This window comes from Haliotis rufescens, unplaced genomic scaffold (assembly GCF_023055435.1).
Source record: "Haliotis rufescens isolate VD_foot unplaced genomic scaffold, xgHalRufe1.0.p SCAF_19, whole genome shotgun sequence".
Classification (NCBI taxonomy): Eukaryota; Metazoa; Mollusca; class Gastropoda; order Lepetellida; family Haliotidae; genus Haliotis; species Haliotis rufescens.
The window spans coordinates 17,771,004-17,793,768 of NW_025963879.1; the positions used below are offsets into that span (position 1 = coordinate 17,771,004).

At 41.9% G+C, this 22,765-nt stretch overlaps 1 protein-coding gene across 1 annotated transcript in view; it reads left to right on the forward strand.

Annotated features, from left to right (window-relative positions):
* The first annotated feature begins 279 nt into the window (after window positions 1-279).
* LOC124137551 overlaps window positions 280-22,765 on the forward strand; it is a 65,462-nt gene continuing 42,976 nt past the window's right edge. The window contains exon 1 of the mRNA XM_046503896.2: window positions 280-1,569. Within this exon, the coding sequence (XP_046359852.2) occupies window positions 1,067-1,569 (503 nt within the window). The 5' untranslated portion in view covers window positions 280-1,066. The remainder of the gene's footprint in view (window positions 1,570-22,765) is intronic.

Below are 22,765 nucleotides of genomic sequence, written 5' to 3' on the forward strand. Positions count from 1 at the left end.
CATTTGCTATATAAATTAGTTATTTACATGTGAAACCGTTGCGGATTTAATAGCTTAAATACCATACATATGCTAATGTCTAGTCATTCACGAGGCTGGACTGTAGAACACAGTATTTATAACAGGAAAATAAATCCTGTTAAAGTAGATGAGGCTTGAGCGGATACATTGTTCAGGAATGCACCCATTACCTCCCCTTGTTACAGCGATCAATGCGGCATCGTTGTCTCGGAACGAGTGTTATTCAGGTTAATTATTGGTACAAGGGAGGTAATTCAATATGGACTACTATCAAAATAGTGGCGACAGGGCCAAGGATAAACCCCCACTGTACACCAACAGGCCCTGCTCCTCCCCAACGCCTATCCTGACCCAGCGAGGCTAGGTAATAACTGCGTGAGTGTTAACATCATTATAACAGACGCTCTGCCATTCAAACAATGGTAGCCTGCGTGTTGTAAACAACAAAAGCGACATTTGTCGAATGTCCGTTTCGGGCCTGCGAACACAGTAATGGGCGACAGGAGTAGCGCTGACCGGACCGAGGAAGTGGTCCCGTGGTTATTTCTCAATACTCATGTATGTAACAAGGTGAAACCACGATGTCGCTAGACTGCGAAGGGGTTGGGGACAACCTCCATGTCGTCTGTCAGTTGTGTGTTGCCATGGATACCCGTAGTCGCGAAGGTGACAATGGAACGTGCACGCCGAGATAACCATTTCATTTGGGATTGCAGTGTTTATCCTGCGCGGAGAGGGGACGGGTTATCGATTGTGCTGGTGAGAGTTTAACGTACAGACCCGGTAGATACACACTTGGTGATTGACTTTGCCATGGGGTTCGTGAATTTCTTCATCTTGATGTGATTACAAGGATTCCCAAAATCATCTTGCCAAACATATCAAACTCACTAGTCTTGATGACGGAAGTAATTTCTTGCTGAAAACTTTGACGTATTTTTGACGTGAATTATTAATCTCCGGACCCACGGTTAGACTGACAAGGCTACATTCCAGTTTTGAGATTAAAAGTTGTGGTGATGTGAATCGGCTTGTGTTTTTAAACATGAGGTTAAGGATAAGACGAGCGTTCTACACGCTTTCCCTTGTGAACCTGTTGGTATTTTTGTTTTACTTATATGGACTCGCATCGAAAGTACCTAAAGGGACGGTTGAACAATACGAATTTGCCAAGACATTAAAGGACAAAACAACAATTCGAACAACAACAACAACAACAACAACAACAACAACAACATCAAGGCCTTTTTCCGACTCATTGAAATTTCGAAATAGAACAAGTCCTGGGTGTCCACACGTTAAACGACCCACCAGCGTGCCAGATATTCAACAATTTCAAAGAATTGGCCACAGTGATGCATTTTATGTTTTCTCGGCATTTTTTGACGATGTGATCGAAGCGTCCCCAATCGTTCGATTATTGGGTCTCTCCACTAGGGGAGGGGGTGGCACCCTATACTGTCAGTTGTGGTTCGATGACCCCACGGGACCTGATTTTCTGGAAGTTCAAGTCAAAGTCCAAAGGATACCCGAGGATCATGGGCGGAAGTGAGTAAACTGTTATTATATCACATATGCTTATAAACATGCCTGCTTATTTTGATATGGGTAACTACCAGTGTGCATTTAGAGAATACCTCACAAATTAGGTGAGATTATCTGTCTTTCATTGTTGTCTATAATGAGGGAGGCTGTTAGTAGAGGTTTGACCTTCCGTTTTCTATACCATGCTGCCCCACTCCTGAAAATATCTCCTTTTCCACATCACTGGATGTGATACATGATTCACCAGACACTTGAAATATCTTCTGTTTATCATCCCAGACTTCCACAGATGTAGTTTGTTTGTTTGTTGTTTAACGCCGCACTTAGCATTATTCCTTCTATATGACGGCGGTCTGTAAATAATCGAGTCTGGACCAGACAATCCAGTGATTGGCATCATGAGCATCGATCCACGCAATTGGGATCGATGACATGCATCAACCAAGTCAGCAAGCCCGACCACCTGATCCCGTTAGTCGCATTTTACGGTACGCATGGGTTGCTGAAGGCCTATTCTACCTCAGGGGTCGCTTCCACAGATGTAATGTGGATTTGTTATATACTTAAGTGTGAAAGACAGGGTTTTCCCAAGTTGAGAACAGTGATATTTTCATTGCAGTGAACATAACAATTGGTATTTCACTGCAATGAACATAACACTTGATATTTCACGGCTGTGAAAATAATACTTTGACTGAACTATTGTCATACAAGAGTGACCTCCCCACAAATTGTCTCCCTTTATCGTAAGTGTCTAGTTCGTACACAAACTGTTGACTTCCTTTTTAAGTTAGTTCCACTTTGAAAAGGCAAAATAATGACATATTATAATGTTAATATCGCTTCAGGCTATTTGTTATTCTCTTGAAAATGTTTCGTTATACTCTGCAGATTTCTCACTTAACTCGTCAATCGAGACTGTTCGTTTCGCAAAGTGCCATTTAAGTTACTTGACCAGCGTGTGTTCTTTCGCTTCCATCAGCGGTCTCGTAGTTTTCTGGAATATTATTTGTTGAAGTTGATTGTGTATGGATATATATTATAGCTACATTTTTAGTCTCAAATACAATGGGTGGTGAATCGTCCCTGTGTGTTAGGTAGGGAGAAGTTACTTTTCCAGGTTTTGCATTTGTAATGAAACAATTTAATTTTCCGGTAGACCGCTACACAAAAAGTAAAGGATAAATAGGATATTCCATGTGCCTCGTGAAATATCATGATTTTTCTCATCTCGTGACAGGTGTAAAGGAGATATTTTCTATCTTAAAATATATCCTCGACACATGAAATATCCCCTATGAGATCAAGGAAAAATGAAATTCCATCACAATGCTTTGCAGACCACTGTGACATCATCGTTTCCATGATGTCACAGTCAAATGAAGTCACTAATCTCTGCTACTGAAACTGGTTGTGTACTTTTTACACCAAGACACTGCTTATTACTGTTTATAGACTACTGTTGGCTATCCGAATTTGTCGGCCATAACCACTTGAAATGTGTTTGCATTTGTATGAGTTGGGAGATAGCATTTCATCTGTTACTCGTGTGCAGCACGAGGCCAAAAAACATAAATATTTGAATTACTGACGGTTTCCGTCTCCTGACTGAAACTTTATACAGCAGCTCCCGGTCCCAAATCGTTTTCTCGAATTTCACAACAGCTTGGGTTAAAATATTAAAAAGGGTCAAAAGCAGACTGCTATAGCTTTTACGCATCATTTACATAAAACGTTTGTTCAGCTAAGGATTTCTTTGTTTGTTGTTTTACGCCGCAATCAAAACATATTCCAGCAATATGACGACGGTCTGTAAATTATCGAGTCTGGACCAGACAATCCAGTGATTAAATGATATCATGAACATCGGTCTACGCAGTTGGGAGACGTTAACCATCAACCAAGTCAGCGGGTCACCCGAGTGGAGTCATGGGTTGCTGAAAACCTATTTTGTAACCCGGATCTTCACGGGTCTAAGGATTACATGACTCCATAATCCCCGAACATTGTTTCACACGACAAAATCAACAAAATCAGATGTTAGCGCTCGTTACCGCGAAGTTGTTTCACAGATGGCCACGTTTCTCTCGCCCACACACCTCCGTAGTTCTTTTCATTTGATTGTGTATTGTCTGTTACTTTGAATTATATATTATTTGCTAAACAAAAGGACACGGTATTGAAGTTGTGCTCAAAAGGAGTTACCGTATTCGACGTAATACACGCCCAGCTCTAATAAGCGCCCGCGGCGATGTTTGCTAATACATTGGCTAGTGAACAATCCCAGTTAGCACCCCTTCCGATTGATCAATGTTCACAAGACTTATTTATTCGTGTATAATACGCACTCGTGTACTATATGCCCCCTTAATTATGAGCAATTATTTTCTGGAAAATATATCTGTCGTGTATGATACGCACATACTTCCGATTGATCATTGTTCATTTGTTTGTATCATTTCAGGCTGTCAGCATAAACTACAAAATTTACGATCTTTCAACTCTGTTTTTTTTCTCACTAAAATTTTATTCTAATAAGAGCCCCTTTTTCTAATGTTGACGGCGCTTATTACGTCGAATACGGTAACTCAAAAGTTTCGTAAAACTATAATATTGACAGAATTCGTCGATAACTAAGTTGCTGCTGTTTATCCATAAAATACTTTCCAAACTTTTCCGGGATTTTTTGTGTGTCAAATTTGTGATTATATCAAATTTCTTCCCATTGATTGCCTGACTATATACATATGAACTCATATACCTGTTCAATTAGTCAATATGAATCCCCCGTTTGTTGTTTCAAAAAAAGGTAAGCGATTATTTATCCTGCCCTGTAAATGCTGCAGTTTGATTACTGCTTGTGTAAGGAAGGTTAAATCCCTTTAGCCCTTATGATACGGCCCCTAAGATACGGCTGCAATACGTGACACGAACACTATGACCCATGACACACATTTCGGTGGTAAATCCTCCTCAAAGCAAACAGTTTACCCTTCTGATCACACCGTAGCAAAGTGTATTTATGGTGTATAGATTTTCAAGGGCAGTGTTTGTCGTTTAGCAAGTGGTTTTGTAAATATTTGTTATTGTCAAAAATCAGTAGTCAGCAGAGAGTATGATTCTTGCTTGAGCGCTCTGCTGAATAGGAAATGTGGTCACTGAATATGTCATTGTCAAAGGGCTATGATGACACACAATCAGTCAGATGTTACACCCTGAGACAAGACGAACGTTATTCATTCCGCTCTTTCACAACAAACCTGGGGAAATGTGGATCTATTCTGCGCTAGAATCCCGAAGAGTCTATCTATACTTCAGTTCCGTTTGATAGCAATAAAAAAGTAGATGTATCATTTGTTATGTCTTTTTGCAGCGTTTACCATACTCTCCCCGCTGTTGTTTGACATACAGTCCGCTGTTCTTCCCAAACACCCGACCCGTGAAGATCCGGGGTAGAATAGGTCTTCAGCAACCCATGATTGCCGTAAAAGGCGACTATGCTTGTCGTAAGAGGCAACTAACGGGATCGGGTGGTAAGGCTCACTGACTTGGTTGAAGCATGTCATCGATCCCAATTGCGTGGATCGACGCGCATGATATTAATCACTGGATTGTCTGGTCCAGACTCGATTATTTACAGACCGCCGCCATATGGCTTGGATATTGCTGAGTGCGGCGTTAAACAACAAACAAACAAATACATCAGATGCACCCCAACTCACCATCGATACTCACCATTAGCTCCGGCGATAACTTGACCATCACCTGAAAATAACATAAGAAGTATGTACACGCAATTACTCGCTCGTCGCTGATGCTCTTGCAAGGTCCAGATCAAACACAGAGGTTCAAAATGACCAGAGGCCCGATAGGCTTAGGGCGCCCCCTGTGTCAGAACAATTCAGTCATGAAGGGGGATAGCTCTAAATCATAATTTCGAAATGTTTTGTCGTCTACTCAGCAATATTCCAGCTATAGCATGTCAGTCTGCGGGTGTTATGGCTTGGGCCGAACAAACCAGTGGTCGATAGCGTGAACATTGAAACACGGTGCCGGGATGCATCATGGATCATGAATTTAGTGGATGAATGTATATATGGCGTGGGTGGCCCGTCGTCTAAGGCGTCGTAGTTCGCTGTGCAGAGTTGCGACCATTGGGCACGCCAGACACCTATCGTGGGTTCGAATCCCGGCTCGCTCCGATTATGTATCTTGGTTTGTTCGGACCATACCTGTGCTTGTTTTTTTCGAATTGGTTGATGCATGTCATCGTATCCCAGCTGCCTAGGTCGATGCTCATGGTATGAATTAATCACTGGAAGACCACCTCCGTGGTCTAGTGGTAGAGCGTCCGCCCGGAGAGCCGTTGAAAAATGGTATTTGTTGTTACCCTGTCTGGCGCTCGGCATTAAGGGGCTACAACAAAGACTGGTCGGCTCGGGGTCAGTATACTGTGTCTGAGTGGGGTATTCATGTTAAACTGCGGCATGGTATCTCAGTGAGCTAGCACTATTAATCGGCATAAGTTCGGACTAGTACAAGCAGCCACACACACATGTGCATGCACGTCGCTATATAAGTGTAATAATCTTCGACGCGACGTTCGACCCCATTTCACTTCACCTCACCTTATCGATGGATTGTCTGGTCCAGACTCAATTATTTACAGACCGCGTCATATAGCTGGTATATTGAGTTCGGCGTTAAACAACAAACAAACAAACAAAGTCTGAGACATGTATTCAGCCATCACATCGGACTTTGATCCCACATTGAGCTGACACGGCGTGATATAAGTGGATTACCGTTCAAAGCAGCGATAAAACCCATTTCACTCTCTCCGATGGACAATCATCTGGGGCCACTTTGTCAACCGGTTTCCTATTTTTACCGGTTCCAGAACAACAAATATGAGCAACTGTAAATCCAGTCCATACATTGGAATCCCCTGTGTGTAATTTGCTTCATGTATTAGGTCATAGTTCGGATGAAGGGCTTATGAGTGTGTGAAATTTCTTGTTACTTGGTGGACGAGTCGTTTCATGTTTTAACTGATCTTCGCAAACGAGATATATGAATCGATTTCGTTGTTTTTTTTCAAGTTTAATCCAGACGCTTAATTGTATTGTTTTTGTTTTCCTGGACATATCGGCATGTTGGGGGAAATAGATATGCTGACATTTCGATGATTATCATGATGTTCAATCCGATTTTCTGACTATTAATTTTTGTCACAATCGAAAGAGAACTTTATGCGAGCGAGCTTCTTTCAGTAGGATTGAAGCTATGCCTGCAAGCACGGGTATATGACTTTATGGCTCGATATCGTATAATATCGTATTAAGTGTCGATGGTGGCGCTGATAAACTAATAATCGAATTTATGGCGAACCCCTTGGGGATTCAGGGTTAGAATAGGTCCCCAGCAACCTGTGCTGGTCGCAAGAGGTAACCAAATGGAACGGATGGTCAGGCTCGGTGGCATGGTTGTCAGCGTCTCCTCGTATCCCGACAGCGTGGATATTTGCTCTCAATATTATCACTTGATTGTCTGGTCCAGAATCTGTTATTTACTGGCTGCTGACTTGGTTGATGCATGTCATCGATCCCAATTGCGTGGATCGATGCTCATGATATTAATCACTGGATTGTCTGGTCCAGGCTCGATTATTTACAGACCGCCGTCATATAGCTGGAATATTGCTGAGTGCGGCGTTAAACAACCAACCAACCAACTAACCAAATTTACAGGCTGCCGTCTTATTGCTGGAATATTGCATCTTCCTGAGACAAGGGTGTTAACTGACCTCGAAAGTCCAGTATGGACTTATGTTTTCAGTTTACTCCCTTTGCTTGGGGAAGATGGAATATTGCTGAGTGCAGCGTTAAATAACAACCAAACATGGGACAAATCTGAGATAATCCACCATCTCATCCCAAGTTATGAAACCAGCACTGCGATTCGATTTATAGCGTATTAGACCAGTAGGCAAACTAATATATGCACCCGAAATCCTTTTGAATATTTTGATCGATGGCCCTCACTTTGGACGACCCTAAACCCCGAGGGGCCAGTGCTACTCTATATTCCTCAATGGAGTTTACTGGACGACAGAACCAGATTTAGCAATGGACTGATTTCTCTGGCTGGAAATGGTAAACCTTTTGTCCTCACCACTTGAAATAGAATCACGAAAACGTCGCGATGATTAATTAACGAAGATGGCTGCATGTGGCCTAATGCTTAAAAAGTGAAAATAAGCCTTTCCGCCGATAAGGCATATTACTTACAGTAATGACAACAATTGGGAAGAGCGCTTTTCGAGAAGTATCCATTTCATCATTGAGTTTTGATCACGTGGTTACAATCCGGGTAAGAATCGGCAGTAATGATATTGTTTATCGCCAGCAAAGTTAATTATCGCGATATTTCGTGATTCTATTTCAAGTTGAGGGGACTATCGTCCTTTTTGTCATTTTTACACAATTTAGGATTTATAGTATATGTACTGTTACTGGAGTGAGTGAAAGGCTGATTTGTCTAACCCAAAGAGTGAACATATAGCTGCTAGTAAACCACAAGAGCACCAGGTTTCGTATACCAGAGACTTGCTCACGCTGAAATGTTTGAAAAACGTGTTTTTGACATATTTTCGCGTATTTTAAACGTTTAGCGTTTGTCCCAAACGTGCATGTGTCAAAGTAGACACAATTTGTGGATAACATATTCTTTAATTACTGTAAAGGCGACGTTTCGGTATAGATCCTTAGAAGGTTGTCAGAAAAGAAAAGAAAAGAAGTCGTTGTCCCAATCTCATTAAAATCAGATCTTAGTTCACGCTACCTCTAAACAACTTTAGTTTAGCGGTATCGAGAACTAAGATCTGATTTTAATGAGATTGTTGTCATCCATAAATTGTGTCTACTTTGTCATCCGTCAACTTCTAAGTAATGCCTATCAAACAATTCATCTGTGCATGTGTTGACATGAACAAAGTCTCATTCCGATTCATATCAACAAAACGGATAATATTCATAACAATATGCAAATTTCTCATTTATGCATAATGTAATGGCGAAAAGCGGAATACACGTGTACTGTGCCATTGCTTCACGCTGTAGGTTGATGAATGGTATCGGATTTTGCAGGGGCGATATACAGATTGCCCACGCTGATACGAGTACGTTTAATTACTTCCCACACTCTGCCATGGTTATCAACAATTCTTGACACGCACTTACTTCATAACTAATGGCTTTATAAGGTAAACTTCTGCATATCTCGAATACATTCATGCGAAGGAATTTTACGTATTGTTTAACAGGAAATGGCTGAGTTTCACACCATAACAGTCATGCATATTATGCATATTTATAACCAGCTAACTTATGACTGGGAGACATTCACTCGATTGAGAATAGTGTGACGCCGTTTTATCAACAGTCCAGCCGCTTTGCCTGGTCCACTTGGAGCTGGACACTTGAAGGAGCACATTGGTTGGACGTGCAGACAGACAGACTGACAGTTTATTCAGTAAGAAGGCCATAGGCCCATAATACAGACAATGGATGATTGCATGCCAAGGATGTAGTCGATTTAACTTTCTCTTAGCCGTTGGACTTTATATAGATATAAACATGTGTTATATACAACATCAAAGTTTTCTGATGAAATAATTTCAGTAAAAGATGTTACAGTTTGAAACTTGATATACTGTTTAAGATACATATTTCTTAGGGCTGAATAACGCTCACATACAAGTAAAACATGAAATTCATCTTCAATAAAAGACATACCATTTTCCATACAATATTTACATAATCGTTCAGTGTATGGGACATTTGTGTATCTCCCCAAATCAATTGCAAGTTTAAACTTTCTACATCTGAAACGAGTCATACATATTCTCAGATGTACTGGTAAGGGGAGTGTAAGATAATTTTTTACATTTAACAGGGATTTAAAATATTTATAATAAAAGGTATCAGATATACTATTGATAGAACTACACCATGATTGTTGAAGGTTATCAAATAATCTTTGCTTAAAAAGATGAATAAATACCTTCACATTGCCAACATCTTGTGTTAACCATACATATCCAAAACCTAATTTAAACAAAATATTCTTAATGTGAGTAGCCCATGTGGTGCGACCAGAATGGTCCAGTGATTTGGACGTGCATGTCAATATGTACAGCCGTAAAGTGTTACACCCCCGTCAGCAATATTGCAGCTTCATCACGGCGTGACCTGGGGGCACGGGTGGCCTAGGCGTCTATGGCGCCGCGATTCGCTGTGCAGAGTTGCGTCCCTTCGGCGCGCCAGAAACCTATGGTCGTGGGTTCGAATCCCGATTCGCCCCGATTATGTTTCTAGGTTTGTCAGCACCATACCCGTGCTCGTGGGTTTCACCGAAGTGGTAAACGTCTAAGACCCGCATCACTTCGAGCTTTCCTCCTACATTAAGCTGACACGCCGCGATATAACTGGAATACTGTTAAAAACGGCGTTAAACCCAACTCACTCACTCACGGCGTGACCTGATGGTTGATGTTATGAGCTCCGACTTACAGTCGGCGAGATAGGAACGTATTCTAACCCGTGTACCTGCGCGGTTTAGTTTGTAATGAATGAGTTGCCTTTAACACTGCCCCGACCAGGATGTCAGCTATCATGGCGCGTCAGCTCTATTGGTAAGGTGAGGTGAAAAGGGTTAAACATGGCTTTCATGATTATTCCACTTACCGTATTTAACGACGTGAATGCAAGTGTGGGTGTGCGTGCGTGTACCATCGTCCTGTTGCGGTTTTACCATGCTAGCCCACTGAGATTTAACATGGATACCCCATTGGACACAGTATACTGATTCCGAGCCGACCAATCTTTTTCTTATCCATTTTCTGCCGATCGCAAGGCAGGGAGCAAAGAGTATGCCATCTTTTTACGTCTTTAAAACTATTAACGTCGCATCGGGATCAGAATTACCCAAGCCATATAGCCACGAGAGCAAATTATACAGTGATGCAGGCAACGACTCGCCAGGGCATGCATTGCCATGACTGCAATCACAGTGTACCTACAAACAAACAAAACAACAAACACACAAACAAATAAAGATCTAGCAACATATCCGGCCAATTTAGCAAGCGCCAACCGGAGCTATCCAACACAACGTTGTTTTCCCACATACTCCACTGGTTTTATTTTTCCAATCTATCAAGCAGTTGATGTTTCTCCTGATGACACAATGATGGTGTCTCAGTTTCACAAATGGCACTAATTAAAATGTCTAGACCATAGACTCGAAAAGGAGTTCTCTTGTCTGCTTTTAATACATCACGACATATTGCGTATCACCGTTTTCAATGTCTCAATTAAACAGATTCAAATTTTCCAAAAAGTCAAAACTGTTTTATGTACCGCTTGATCAAGCTGAAATGAGAAATATACCCGAATACAGAATAGCTTTAGCCTCAACGGTTAATTGTTTGTTATGAAGCGTTTTTTGACAAAGTAATTATTGGTTAGATAAGTGGAAGTGACGTGTGATTGCTTTAAAGTGACTGTATTTTTCGATTTGTAAAGCGATTTTTGTAATTTTAGCCATGTTAACACATGACGCCGTTTTCTATATATAAGGCGCTCGTGTCGGTCGTTTTCAGATTTAGGTATTATAAAAGTGTTCATCGTCTTAAGAACATTTTGTGTGAGATATAAATTAGATCGAGTTGCAGAACGTGTCCAAGATCGGTCACTAACAATAATCGCGGGGTTGTCCATTAATTAAAGCTTTGTTTGTTGTTTAACGCCACACTCAGCGGTTTGACGGCGGACTGTAAATAATCGACTCTGGACCAGAGAATCCAGTGACTGATATTATGAGCATCACCCAAGTCAGCGAACCTGACCACCCGATCCAGCTAGTCGCCTCTTACGACAGGCATAGTCGCCTCTTACTACAAGCATGGGTTGATGAAGATCTGTTCTAACCCGGATCTCCTCAGGGCCAATGTTCCATGCATGGGTAAACTGCGTGAAGCCCACTTGCTTGCTAAAACAACGGAAAACTAAGCGTCCACTGTGTCCATATGTAAGTAGCAACAACTTGGCCCCGTTCCAAAAAAGCGATTGTAACACTAGGTCGATCGTAACCTCCATAGACCGCCTCCGTGGTCTAGTGGTAGAGCGTCCGCCCGGAGAGCGGAAGGTCCGGGGTTCGATCCCCGACCGCGCCATACTACAAGACGTTAAAAGATGGTACGTGTTGTTCCCCTGTCTGGCGCTCGGCATTAAGGAGCTAAAACAAGGACTGGTCGGCTCGGAGTCAGTATACTGTGTCTGAGTGGGGTATTCATGTTAAGATCGCTTTGTGGAACGAGGCCCAGATATACATTCTGCCAGGGATCTCACACAGCTAGGTTTTTAGGTACAGTGTCTTTCGAGTGTATAGGCATTCAACACTAAGCCTCCTTCACATGCAGTTTTCAACTCAGTTCTTGTAAGATTGTGTGCCGATAGTCTATTGAACGCTTTCCTAATCTATTTCGCAAATCGCCTCTGGCTAACATGTTGTGTCAAGGTGTGTCTCATTACTCGAAATAGATGTGTGCTTTTTACCATAGAAACCAACAGCTGTGACAAACCTGCGTCAATTGCAAGTGTTGGATGGCCGTTATTGGTTGCCATTTCACTCCAGGGGATATTCAATGTAAATAGATTTTGTTTGTTTGTTATTTAACGCCGCACTCAGCAATATTCCTGCTCTGTGACGGCGGTCTGTAAATAATCGAGTCTGGACCAGACAATCGAGTGATTGACATCATGAGCATCAATCCACGCAATTGGGATACGATGACCTGCATCAACCAAGTCAGCGAGCCTGACCAGCCAATCCGTTAGTCGCGTTTTACGGCAAGTATGAGCTGCCGAAGACCTATTCTACCCCGGATATTCACGGTACATTACAGAGAAAAGAGTCTATGTTCATGTATGGTAACCTGAGAAATTTCCAAATTTAATTTTGCGGGGTTACATCTTCAGGTGACATGACACGACAACGCCAACGTTTGTTAATGTGTTCTGCATTAAAATTGAGTATAACCCGCGGCTGTTCCGCGAATAATAATTCAAAGCGAACCACAGCGAACAATATGAACCGTTATCTTGCACAACGTAGCTCTCTTCATAATTTGCATACATACGTAATAGCATTATGTTTTTCACTGGTATACTTGAAAGGATGGATTTCATCAATTACGACTCCCAGTTGGCCGCTCGTGAAGGAACGCAACGATTGATGACGTCATTGAAATACGTGCTCTAATTTGAGTTGATTGTGAGAGATGTACTGTCAGAATATAAACCAAATCAGGCCTGGTTGAAAGGGAATAAAATTAAGTTTGTTTTATTTTTGCATGAAACAATTAAATTTTAAGAGAGTCTTGCAGTCTTGTGTTTGAATAAAAAAAGACGGGCCTGTTTTCCACTGACTATATCAGTAGAAATATGATACCCCATACTATAGTGTCATAAGTTGTAGCAATCATTTTTCGAAATATCAACATGTTTCAACTTATCTTGTATTTAGTAGGAAAGGTATCCATTGTGTGATTAATGTTATATATTTGATCATAATACTATCAGCTATTCAAGAACGGTGTTGTTTACAAGATTAATAAGTTTTTCATTGTGATGTCTTGCGCGGGGATTCCAAGTTCGTCGCTGGTTTGTTTGTTTGTTTGTTAGTTGTTTAACGCCGCACTCAGCAGTATTTCATCTATATGACGTCGGTCTGTAAATAATCGAGACCATTTCAAGTGCCCGCTTACAGACTTAGACTCGACTGAGTCTGTTATGGTGTATATATATATCAATTAAGTATTATTATATTAACCAAACTTCATTCATAGCAGCAGGTGTGGCGGTGTAGTCTTGTGGTTCAAGTGTTGCTTCTCTCACACCGAAGACCCGGGTTCGGCTCCCAACGTGTTTTTTTAGTGTGTGAAGCCTATTTACTGTGGTAGTTTTATCCTTTCTGCTGCCATTATCGATCCGAAAGAATGCCAATTATTATTTCGTTCATACATCAAGTCATTACGACATGCAATCGATACCGTTTGTAATAACTTCAAGGTCATGAATATTCAACGACTTTATTTTGTTATGAGATATTTGTGGAGCTTATATGTATTGGCTACGGCATTTTGGGAACCGAGTTGAATTCCCATCACAATAAGATCCTCAGTGTTTGTTAAATAGCCACGCCGAAAGCCTGAGGTCGAGACCCCACATGGGTTTGTTGCCTTGCTTGTTCAGCGCCGCACTCAGCAATATTCCAGCTATATGACAGTGGTCTGTAAAAAACGAGTGTGGTCAAACAAACAAACTTTTAACACAGGACAAGAGATTTCACAGTCATTCACTCTTACGCACAATTATATACTAATACCCTGTCTGTGAACAGAGCGTCTGGCCGGGGACCGGAAGATCGGTGGTTCGATCTCCAGTCTCGTCATACCAAAAGGCATTAAGGGGATAAAACAAGGACTGGTCGATTCGGAGTTCGTATACTGCGTCTGAATGGGATATCCATGTTAAACTGCGGCATGGTATCTCAGTGGGCTAACATCCTGACTAGTACAAGCAGACACGAGCACGCACGCACGCACGCACGCACGCACGCACGCAAACGTTATTATATTTTAGAGCGACGTTAAACCAACCCCATTACACCTCACATCACCCAATAACATAAACTCAGTAAGCTTCTGATAACTGACACACCCAACCCTTCAAGCGAGAAATGAAGATATATCCGCTTATCATTGTGTTCTTAATGCGATTCAAAAGACTCTAAGGAACCGCCGGGAGGCATAATACTGTCAATAGACGCCATGTATCGTCAATACCTAACGTAAGTTTGATATGCTACCGTGACTCCTTTCATTATGCTCGCACCGTTCGTCAAGGAGGGCCGCGCGGACACTGGGGTGAAGCGAAGAGTATTCGTGGAAGTGAAGCTGTTTGATACATACGGTAAACTACGTTTATAACGAACACCCTTATGACGAACTGACCGCTATAACGAACTTATTTTTAGTCCAGTCCATTTGTTGTATATATGTAAGTTGTATATATGCTTATAACGATCTACGGTTATTACGAACTAAAATTAGTGGTCCCTTTGAGTTCGTTATAACCGTAGTTTACTGTATGTGTGAACGAACACTGGGTGAAGTGTAAGGAGACAGAAGGTATGGGTCGGTGGGTACAGAAGTGATGGTTTTTCAGACTATTCAAATGCTTCAAGCACTGGATCACTTTGTAGCCTGAGTTTGTTCCGGGGCGCTGTGTGGTTTGCGAGTTTGAAAGATAGGTGCGAGAGCTGTGTCAGATCTTGGCAACATATTGATGGCAGGTATGAGCGATATTGTTCAGAAATTGGGTCATTGTGGCTTCCATGGTCACTGAACGGAACGTTTGCCATTTAAAGTTTGTGGGGATGAATTAGGGCTGTACGAACATCCATGGTATCGTGTTGCATTGTTTTAGGTTACAGTGACGTTATTCCTACCACATATCGGCTTCCCGTGTTTGTTGGGAATTCGAGCCTTTGGGGTATTAATCTGATAGCCACACGAGTGCCACACTTCCTCCCAGATGTACAGCCCACACATTTGTGTGACTGTCCATTAGTGTTGCACTGTTGTTAATGTAGGATATTGCATTACGTGTCCTGAAAGCAAGCACGTCCTCGCCATGTTTGTCCCGGGTATGGCGACACCCATCGCCTGCAGGTAGCAATACCACTGAATCTCTTCGGAAGATAAGAGGATATCTAACTTCAAGGACATCAGCAGCTGTCTGTCTGTAAACTTGAAATCCAAACCTCGAACGTCCTGGACCGTAATCCTGTTTCATCTGTCGGGTTATTTAAATTAGGGACTGGAAGTGAATAGGTGCGAGCTGTGTTCGTGTGAGAGAAAAGATGTTTCGCGAGATAACAACAGCCTCTTGACCCGTGACCCTTAGTGGCCTTGACTGGCGTACATTTTGTCGCTTTTATGTCAGTGATACAACGTTTAAAATAAGCTCTGTTGGTAGTATTAAGTCTTGACCAGGCTCAGACCAGTCAGTGATGCACTGTTATGACCAGTCAGTGTCCGTTGGGACACAGGGTTTTGAACAAAATGTTAATTGATACACTACTGTTTTGTTTCTGTATAACGCCGCACTCAGCAATATTTCAGCTATATGACGGCGGTCTGTAAATAATCGAGTCTGGACCAGACAATCCAGTGATTAACATCATGAATCTCGATCCACGCAATTGGGATCGATGACATGTATCAACCAAGTCAGAGAGCCTGACCACCCGATCCCGTTAGTCGCCTTTTACGACAAGCATAGTCGCCTTTTACGGCAAGTATGGGTTTCTGAAGACCTATTCTACCCCGGAATCGTAATCAAGTACCAATAACCTTTAATATAATTAAACTTTTCATTTCTAGATGTAAAACGTGATTCATATGATTTGAAATAAAAATACTTCGTATAAAATGGCAGTCTCGTTTGAAATGTGCCTTCAGCAAACGATAGTAAAGGTCAAATTAATATGATCCGATGGCCCTTTAAAAAAGATTTGCTACTGTTGAAAAGATAACGTTTTTGTAATTGCTACATTGCATAAACTATTTATATTGCCCTACTCTCAAAACAACTGAGATAGCTTTGTATTATAAATTACTATAATTGGCAGATTGGTAGGTTAACATTTTGAGGGATTATTATTTGCTGATAAAATCGTAGATATTTTTACTTTGGGCGATATTAGCTGGACGTATCTTTACGAGTGAATGGCTTTATTTCGTCGTTACAGTATTTAGAACAACGCTCGTTCGGCTCACTTAAGTCACGTGTTTTAGAGATAAGCAGGAAAACGATATCTGTAGATGATATATTTCGGTAAACGAGTTCATAAAATTTAAAAAAACGTGATGCATTATTGAGTCCCACATTTGTATCAACGCGAGATTTGATAAAATAATCAATTTTTAAGACAGTACCGTATTTATTTTCGATTCCAGAAATCACGTTTGTTAGTTTTATATTGTGTTCGCCCACAAAGCGTTATTAGTGATGTGCTTAATGATAAAACTGTAATGTCATTTTGAAGGTGACCGCCTTCGTGGTCAAGTGGTAGAGCGTCCGCCCGGAGAGCGGAAGGTCCGGGGTTCGATCCCCGGCCGCGTCATACCAAGACGTTAAAAGATGGTACTTGTTGTTACCCTGTCTGGCGCTCGGCATTAATGGGCTAAAACAAGGACTGGTCGGCTCGGAGACAGTATACTGTGTCTGAGTGGGGTATTTATGTTAAACTGCGGCATGGTATCTCAGTGAGCTAGCACTATAAATCGGCATGAGTCCTGACTAGTACAAGCAGCTACACAAACACATACACGTACATGCACGTCGCTATATAAGTGCAATAATCTTGGACGCGACGTTAAACCCAATTTCACCTCACCTCATTTTGAAGGTGGTGAAATGGAGTTTAACGCGCGTCCAAGATTATCGCGGTGTCATAGCGAAGTAAATGCATACGTATGCCGGTTTTATAATTCGAGCCAGTTTAATTAAATCAGTTTAACATGGATACCCAACTCAGACACAGTATACTGACTCCGAGCCGACGAGCTCTTGTTTTAACCCCTCAATGTCGACCACCAGGCAGAGTAACAACAAGTACCAACTTTTAACGTCTTTGGCGTGACGCGGCTGGGAGAGCGCCATCGACCTTCTCTGCTGAACACTGGACCAGGGAAACTGTCTCATTTGGAGTGAGTGAGTGAGTGAATATGGTTTTACGCCGCTTTTAGCAATATTCCAGCAATATCACGGCGGGGGACACCAGAAATGGGCTTCACACATTTTACCCATGTCGGTAATCGAACCCGGGTCTTCGACGTGACGAGCGAACGCTTTAACCACTAGGCTACCCGACCGTCCCGTCTCATTTGGAAGAGATGTTTAGGTGCTTGCCCTCTATTTCTGCGTTTCGTCCAAGTCAAGGTTTTTATTAAATGGTTGGTTGGTTTGTTGTTTAACGCCGCACTCAGCAATATTCCGGCTAAATGACTTCGGTCTGTAAATAATTGAGTCTGGACCAGAAAATCCATTGATTGACATCATGAGCATCGATCCACGCAATTGGGATCGATGACATGCATCAACCAAGTCAGCGAGCCTCACCACCCGATCCCGTTAGTCGCTTTTTACGACAAGCATAGTCACCTTTTACGGCAAGCATGGGTTGCTGAAGACCTATTCTATCCCGGAATCTTCACGGGTCTTTTATTAAATGACATTTAATATCAAGTTTTGTCAATTGCTTTCTTGCAGGACTATGTGAATGATGCGTGCATGTAGAAACATAAGACGGCCCCTGTGCAGAGTTATGTCCCTTAGGCGTTGTAAAATCGTATGACCGTGAGTTCGAATCTAAGATTTGTCCGATTATGATTCTTGGTTGTTTCTTCCCGTGCTGCAGGGTTTCAGTGTATCGTGGCCGACGTCTATATAACTGCGACACTTTCCTCACAAACTAAGCAGACACGCCGTGATATGATCATCCTTGTATTTCAAGTGAATTATATGTGTTATTTTTTTATGTAAGAATAGAATGTGATACACTGCATAATCGATGATGTGTTCAAGTGGTTAAAGGGGCGGCGAGGTAGCCTAGTGGTTAAAGCATTCGCTCGGCACTCAGGACCCGTGAAGATCCCGGGTAGAAAAGATCTTCAGCAACCCATGCTTGTCGTAAAAGGGGACTATGCTTGTCGAAAGAGGCGACTAACGGGGTCGGGTGGTCAGGCTCGCTGACTTGGTTTGTGCATGTCATTGTATCCCAATTGTGTGGATCGATGCTCATGATGTGAATCACTGGATTGTCTGGTCAAGACTCGATTATTTACAGACCGCCGTCATATAGCTGGAATATTGCCGAGTGTGGCGTTAAACTATAAACAAACAAACAAAGACTCAGAAGGCTGGGGTTCGTTCCCAACATGGGTACATTCCGTGAAGCCCATTTCTGGTGTCCCCCCGCCGTGATATAGCTGCACTCACTCACTCACCTAAATAATTCAAAATGGTTTCATGTTCGTCTGTGTTTGTTAGACGTTTTCAATAAGACAGCGTGAAGAGAATAAAGACGTATAATAGACACCAGGAAGAACGCTCCCTGATAAACTCGGTTCACTCATCCGTCAACACAACCACGATCACTTCCTTGTTGTACTACCACGAGATACACAACGTCAAACAACAGCTACAGCACAATGAATATAGGGCGGATCCGGATTTAAAAAAGGCACAAAAGGCATCACGACATTTTCTTTATTTAATCAAATTGTGATGAGGCATGTTTCTATATGTTTACCCAAATTGAAAAAGTGTATACGCCATTTTGGATAGCAATCAGCCAGTGACAAAGAAAACGAACCTGAAACTACGGGTTCATAAAAAATTATGTAGACGAGCTACCCGGGTAACTTGAACAGAGTGGGGACACAAGGTCACGGCGACCAATATTGGAATGTAACGCCATAAAACTGTAGGGATTTATTTATAGTTATTATCAGGCTGAAGGTGTGGTTGCTGTTACATTGTGTGGGGTTGTTCGACATGTAGTAAGTGGTTGGTTTGTTGTTCAACGTCGCATTCAGCAATATTCCAGCTATATGACGGCGGTCTGTAAATAATCGAATCTGGACCAGAAAATCCAGTGATTGACATCATGAGCATCGATCCACACAATTGGGATAGATGACATGCATCAACCAAGTCAGCGAGCCTGACCAACCGATCCCATTAGTCGCCTCTTACGACAAGCATAGTCGCCTTTTACAGCAAGCATGGGTTGTGAAGACCTATTCTACCCATGATCTTCAGGGGTCAGCTATTAGTTATTCTGTCGTATTATATCATAATAATTCATTAAACAACAAACATACTATACAGCTGCCACGAACCTGCCACTTCAGAACAGTATCCTGGGACGAATACATCATCGTATTGTAAAATATTAATCGTTCTTAGTCGTCACCTAGCACAGGCCTTTGAGAGGAAGCCGGGCATAACACGATCAATGCGACAGCGGATGTACAGTATAGATATAACATGAACGCTTGTGAAAGCATTTTCTGTCGGGTTGAAAGAGTATTTCTCTAACAATGACAGACACTAGCATATAGGGAATGTATTGAGTGTTTGTTCCCGTGTAAAAATCAGTTCAGATTGACGGCCATGTAGCGACAGACGTTGCATAAAGAAACGCCAGTCCAGGTTGTGATAGTTTCTGTGCCATAAATCAGAATTTACGTGACAACCTGTTCGGACTCTCTCAAAGAATTCCGTGGATGGCTCAATACAACTCAAGTGTCTGATGCTATATTATGTATATTGCTTGGGCGGCTGATGAAGAATCTGATGAAGATGGTTCTGCTCATTTCCCGACTTACACCTGAGCGGTGGGGTTTTCGGCTTTGCAACTCAGGGGCTGACCATTTGATATTTAGGATTTGGCCGAAAACAATAAATTGTCCCAAAAACTTCTTGAAAAAAATAATTATGCTTCATATTGTTCCCCAAAAGAAATAACATCGTTGCCCCCCCCCCCCCCCCCCCCCCACACACACACACACACAGAACGTCAAATGGGAGTGTCATCGTACCCTGACGCCATGGACCGTTGCTCCAAGATTTCAAACGCCTAGTCTGTTATGTACATCCCGCTTTGCTATCGATGGAATGTTGCTGATCCATATTTACGACTCCTGTATATAGGTTGTTGGCCATGGCAATACGGAAACCACGAAAATGGGAAACTATCGCGAAATGAAGTCTCATATTTGGAAAGTCACTATGTGTCAAAACAACAAACAAAGAAAATCCCCAGTCAATATCCACAGCTCGTGTATCTTATGTCTGAAACAGCAGCATTAATATTTAATGAATAGGTAAGGATATATCATTGGCACGTGGAGCAGATAACATGTTACCAATATACCAGCAGTATGACGGCAGTCTGTAGATAATCGAGTCTTGACCAGACAATCCAGTGATTCACATCATGAGCATCGATCCACTCAAATGGAAAATGCATCAACCAAGTCAGCGAGTCAGACCACACTATCCCGTTAGTCGCCTCTTACGACACGAATATCTTGCTTCATTTGCATGACTGCCCAACAGCAAATGCCTACCTAGCAAACACAGTAAGGGAAACGCTGTTGTTTATGTATTAATCGTTGGTCGGACGGTCAAAAATATATCAACTAATTTTATATATTTGTCGTATTTTACCACTATGGGACGTGGTTACACAGGAAATGACGTCATCAGGACACACCTCTTAATTATGATTTGTTTTGAATGTTTTCTAAATAAGCAATTTTCCGAGCCTGGGAACGTCATTAGTATACACATGATATCATTGGAACTATGGAACTAAAAATACAGCGACCTAATAATGTCGACAACAACTCAGATCATCGGTGGCCTTTATCAACTAAACCATTGACAGTGCAACTGTTTTAAAATAGCAAGCTCGGGACAGCACGAGAAACGATGTCAGGTTGGCCTCGATCGCGACCACACATCTGTTGCCTTGCTGTGACTTCGGACTTCATTCGAACACCTTATCTCACACTGTGATAACGGGCGGTGTATCTGGGATAGGTAACTTATCAACTGGTATTTTGTGTATCAAGATTAGATACTTACCAGCTACACCTACAAAACCATATATATATTTTTATACAAATGTATGAGCCTGAATCTTTATAAAGAAAAACACCTTGCAACAGTGTAATTGGCAGGCAATATTTTTTATCAGTTCGAAGCATAATTATTTGTTTCAGTGACAATTCATTTCTTTCAATGGCATAACATTCATGCACAAAGTAGAGTTCATTTGACTTTCGTGAGGTGTTCACGGCTATTTCATTGCTTGACTTTAAATAGTGCCCGTCACTACCACCCGGCATATGTTTTCACGGGGGATTGAGGAAGGAAGTGCACACACCCGTAGAATATTGACGATATCTCTACGACAATATCAAGGCCTAATAGAACGACTCTTCGCAGATGGTTCCGCAGCAGCGTTATATGAAAATCTGTTACAGAATTTCTGCCCCGATTTGAAACTAAAAATCAGACACACGAAATATCTCACGTTAAACATCACTGTTGGGACTTTGTGTTCAAATCGGTCCCCAGAAACCTATGCTTGTTCTGAGAGGAGACTAAATGGATCGGGTGATCAGACTTGGTGACTTGGTTCATTGTGTGACATCGCACCCTTTCAGAGAGTGACGTTGCTAAAAATGCAGTCACTGTGTTTATTAAAACATATCATACATCAATTCAGGATTTGTTTAACGTTTTTGCCATTTTGTTATAATTTAAAAAAATTATATACTGTTTTGAAAATAATATGAGTAGCATTGCTATGTAATGAAAAATTCTGTCTTTTGAAAAGTACCATAACACATTCACGTCAATTGGGGGTACAAAAAGTATTAAAGGAAGAGATAAAATGAAGATTCGTCTCCGACATGTACGAAAATTTCTACCCATTTTATCCATGCTTGTCGTAAGAGGCGACTAACGGGATCGGGTGGTCAGGCTCGCTGACTTGGTTGATGCATGTCATCGATCCAACTGCGTGGATCGATGCTCATGATATTAATCACTGGATTGCCTGGTCCAGACTCGATTATTTACAGACCGCCGTCCCCCGATTATGTTTCTAGGTTTGTCAGCACCATACCCGTGCTCGTGGGTTTCACCGAAGTGGTAAACGTCTGAGACCTGCATCACTTCGGGTTTTCCTCCCATATTAAGCTGACACACCGTGATATAACTGGAATACTGTTAAAAGCGGCGTTAAACCCAACTCACTCACACACTCACATACCGTCGTCATATATCTGATATATTGCTGAGTGCGGCGTTAAACAACAAAGCAACCAACCAACCAATCCCTCTACCCTTTACACTGAAACATCATGTCGTAGCTTTAGTTGTTCTATCAACACCAAAGCGTTATGCAATCTTTCCTCGTTGTCTATTCAGTGAATACTCATGAAGGTCAATACACCAGGCACAGCGCGTCATACGAGTGCTGTGAT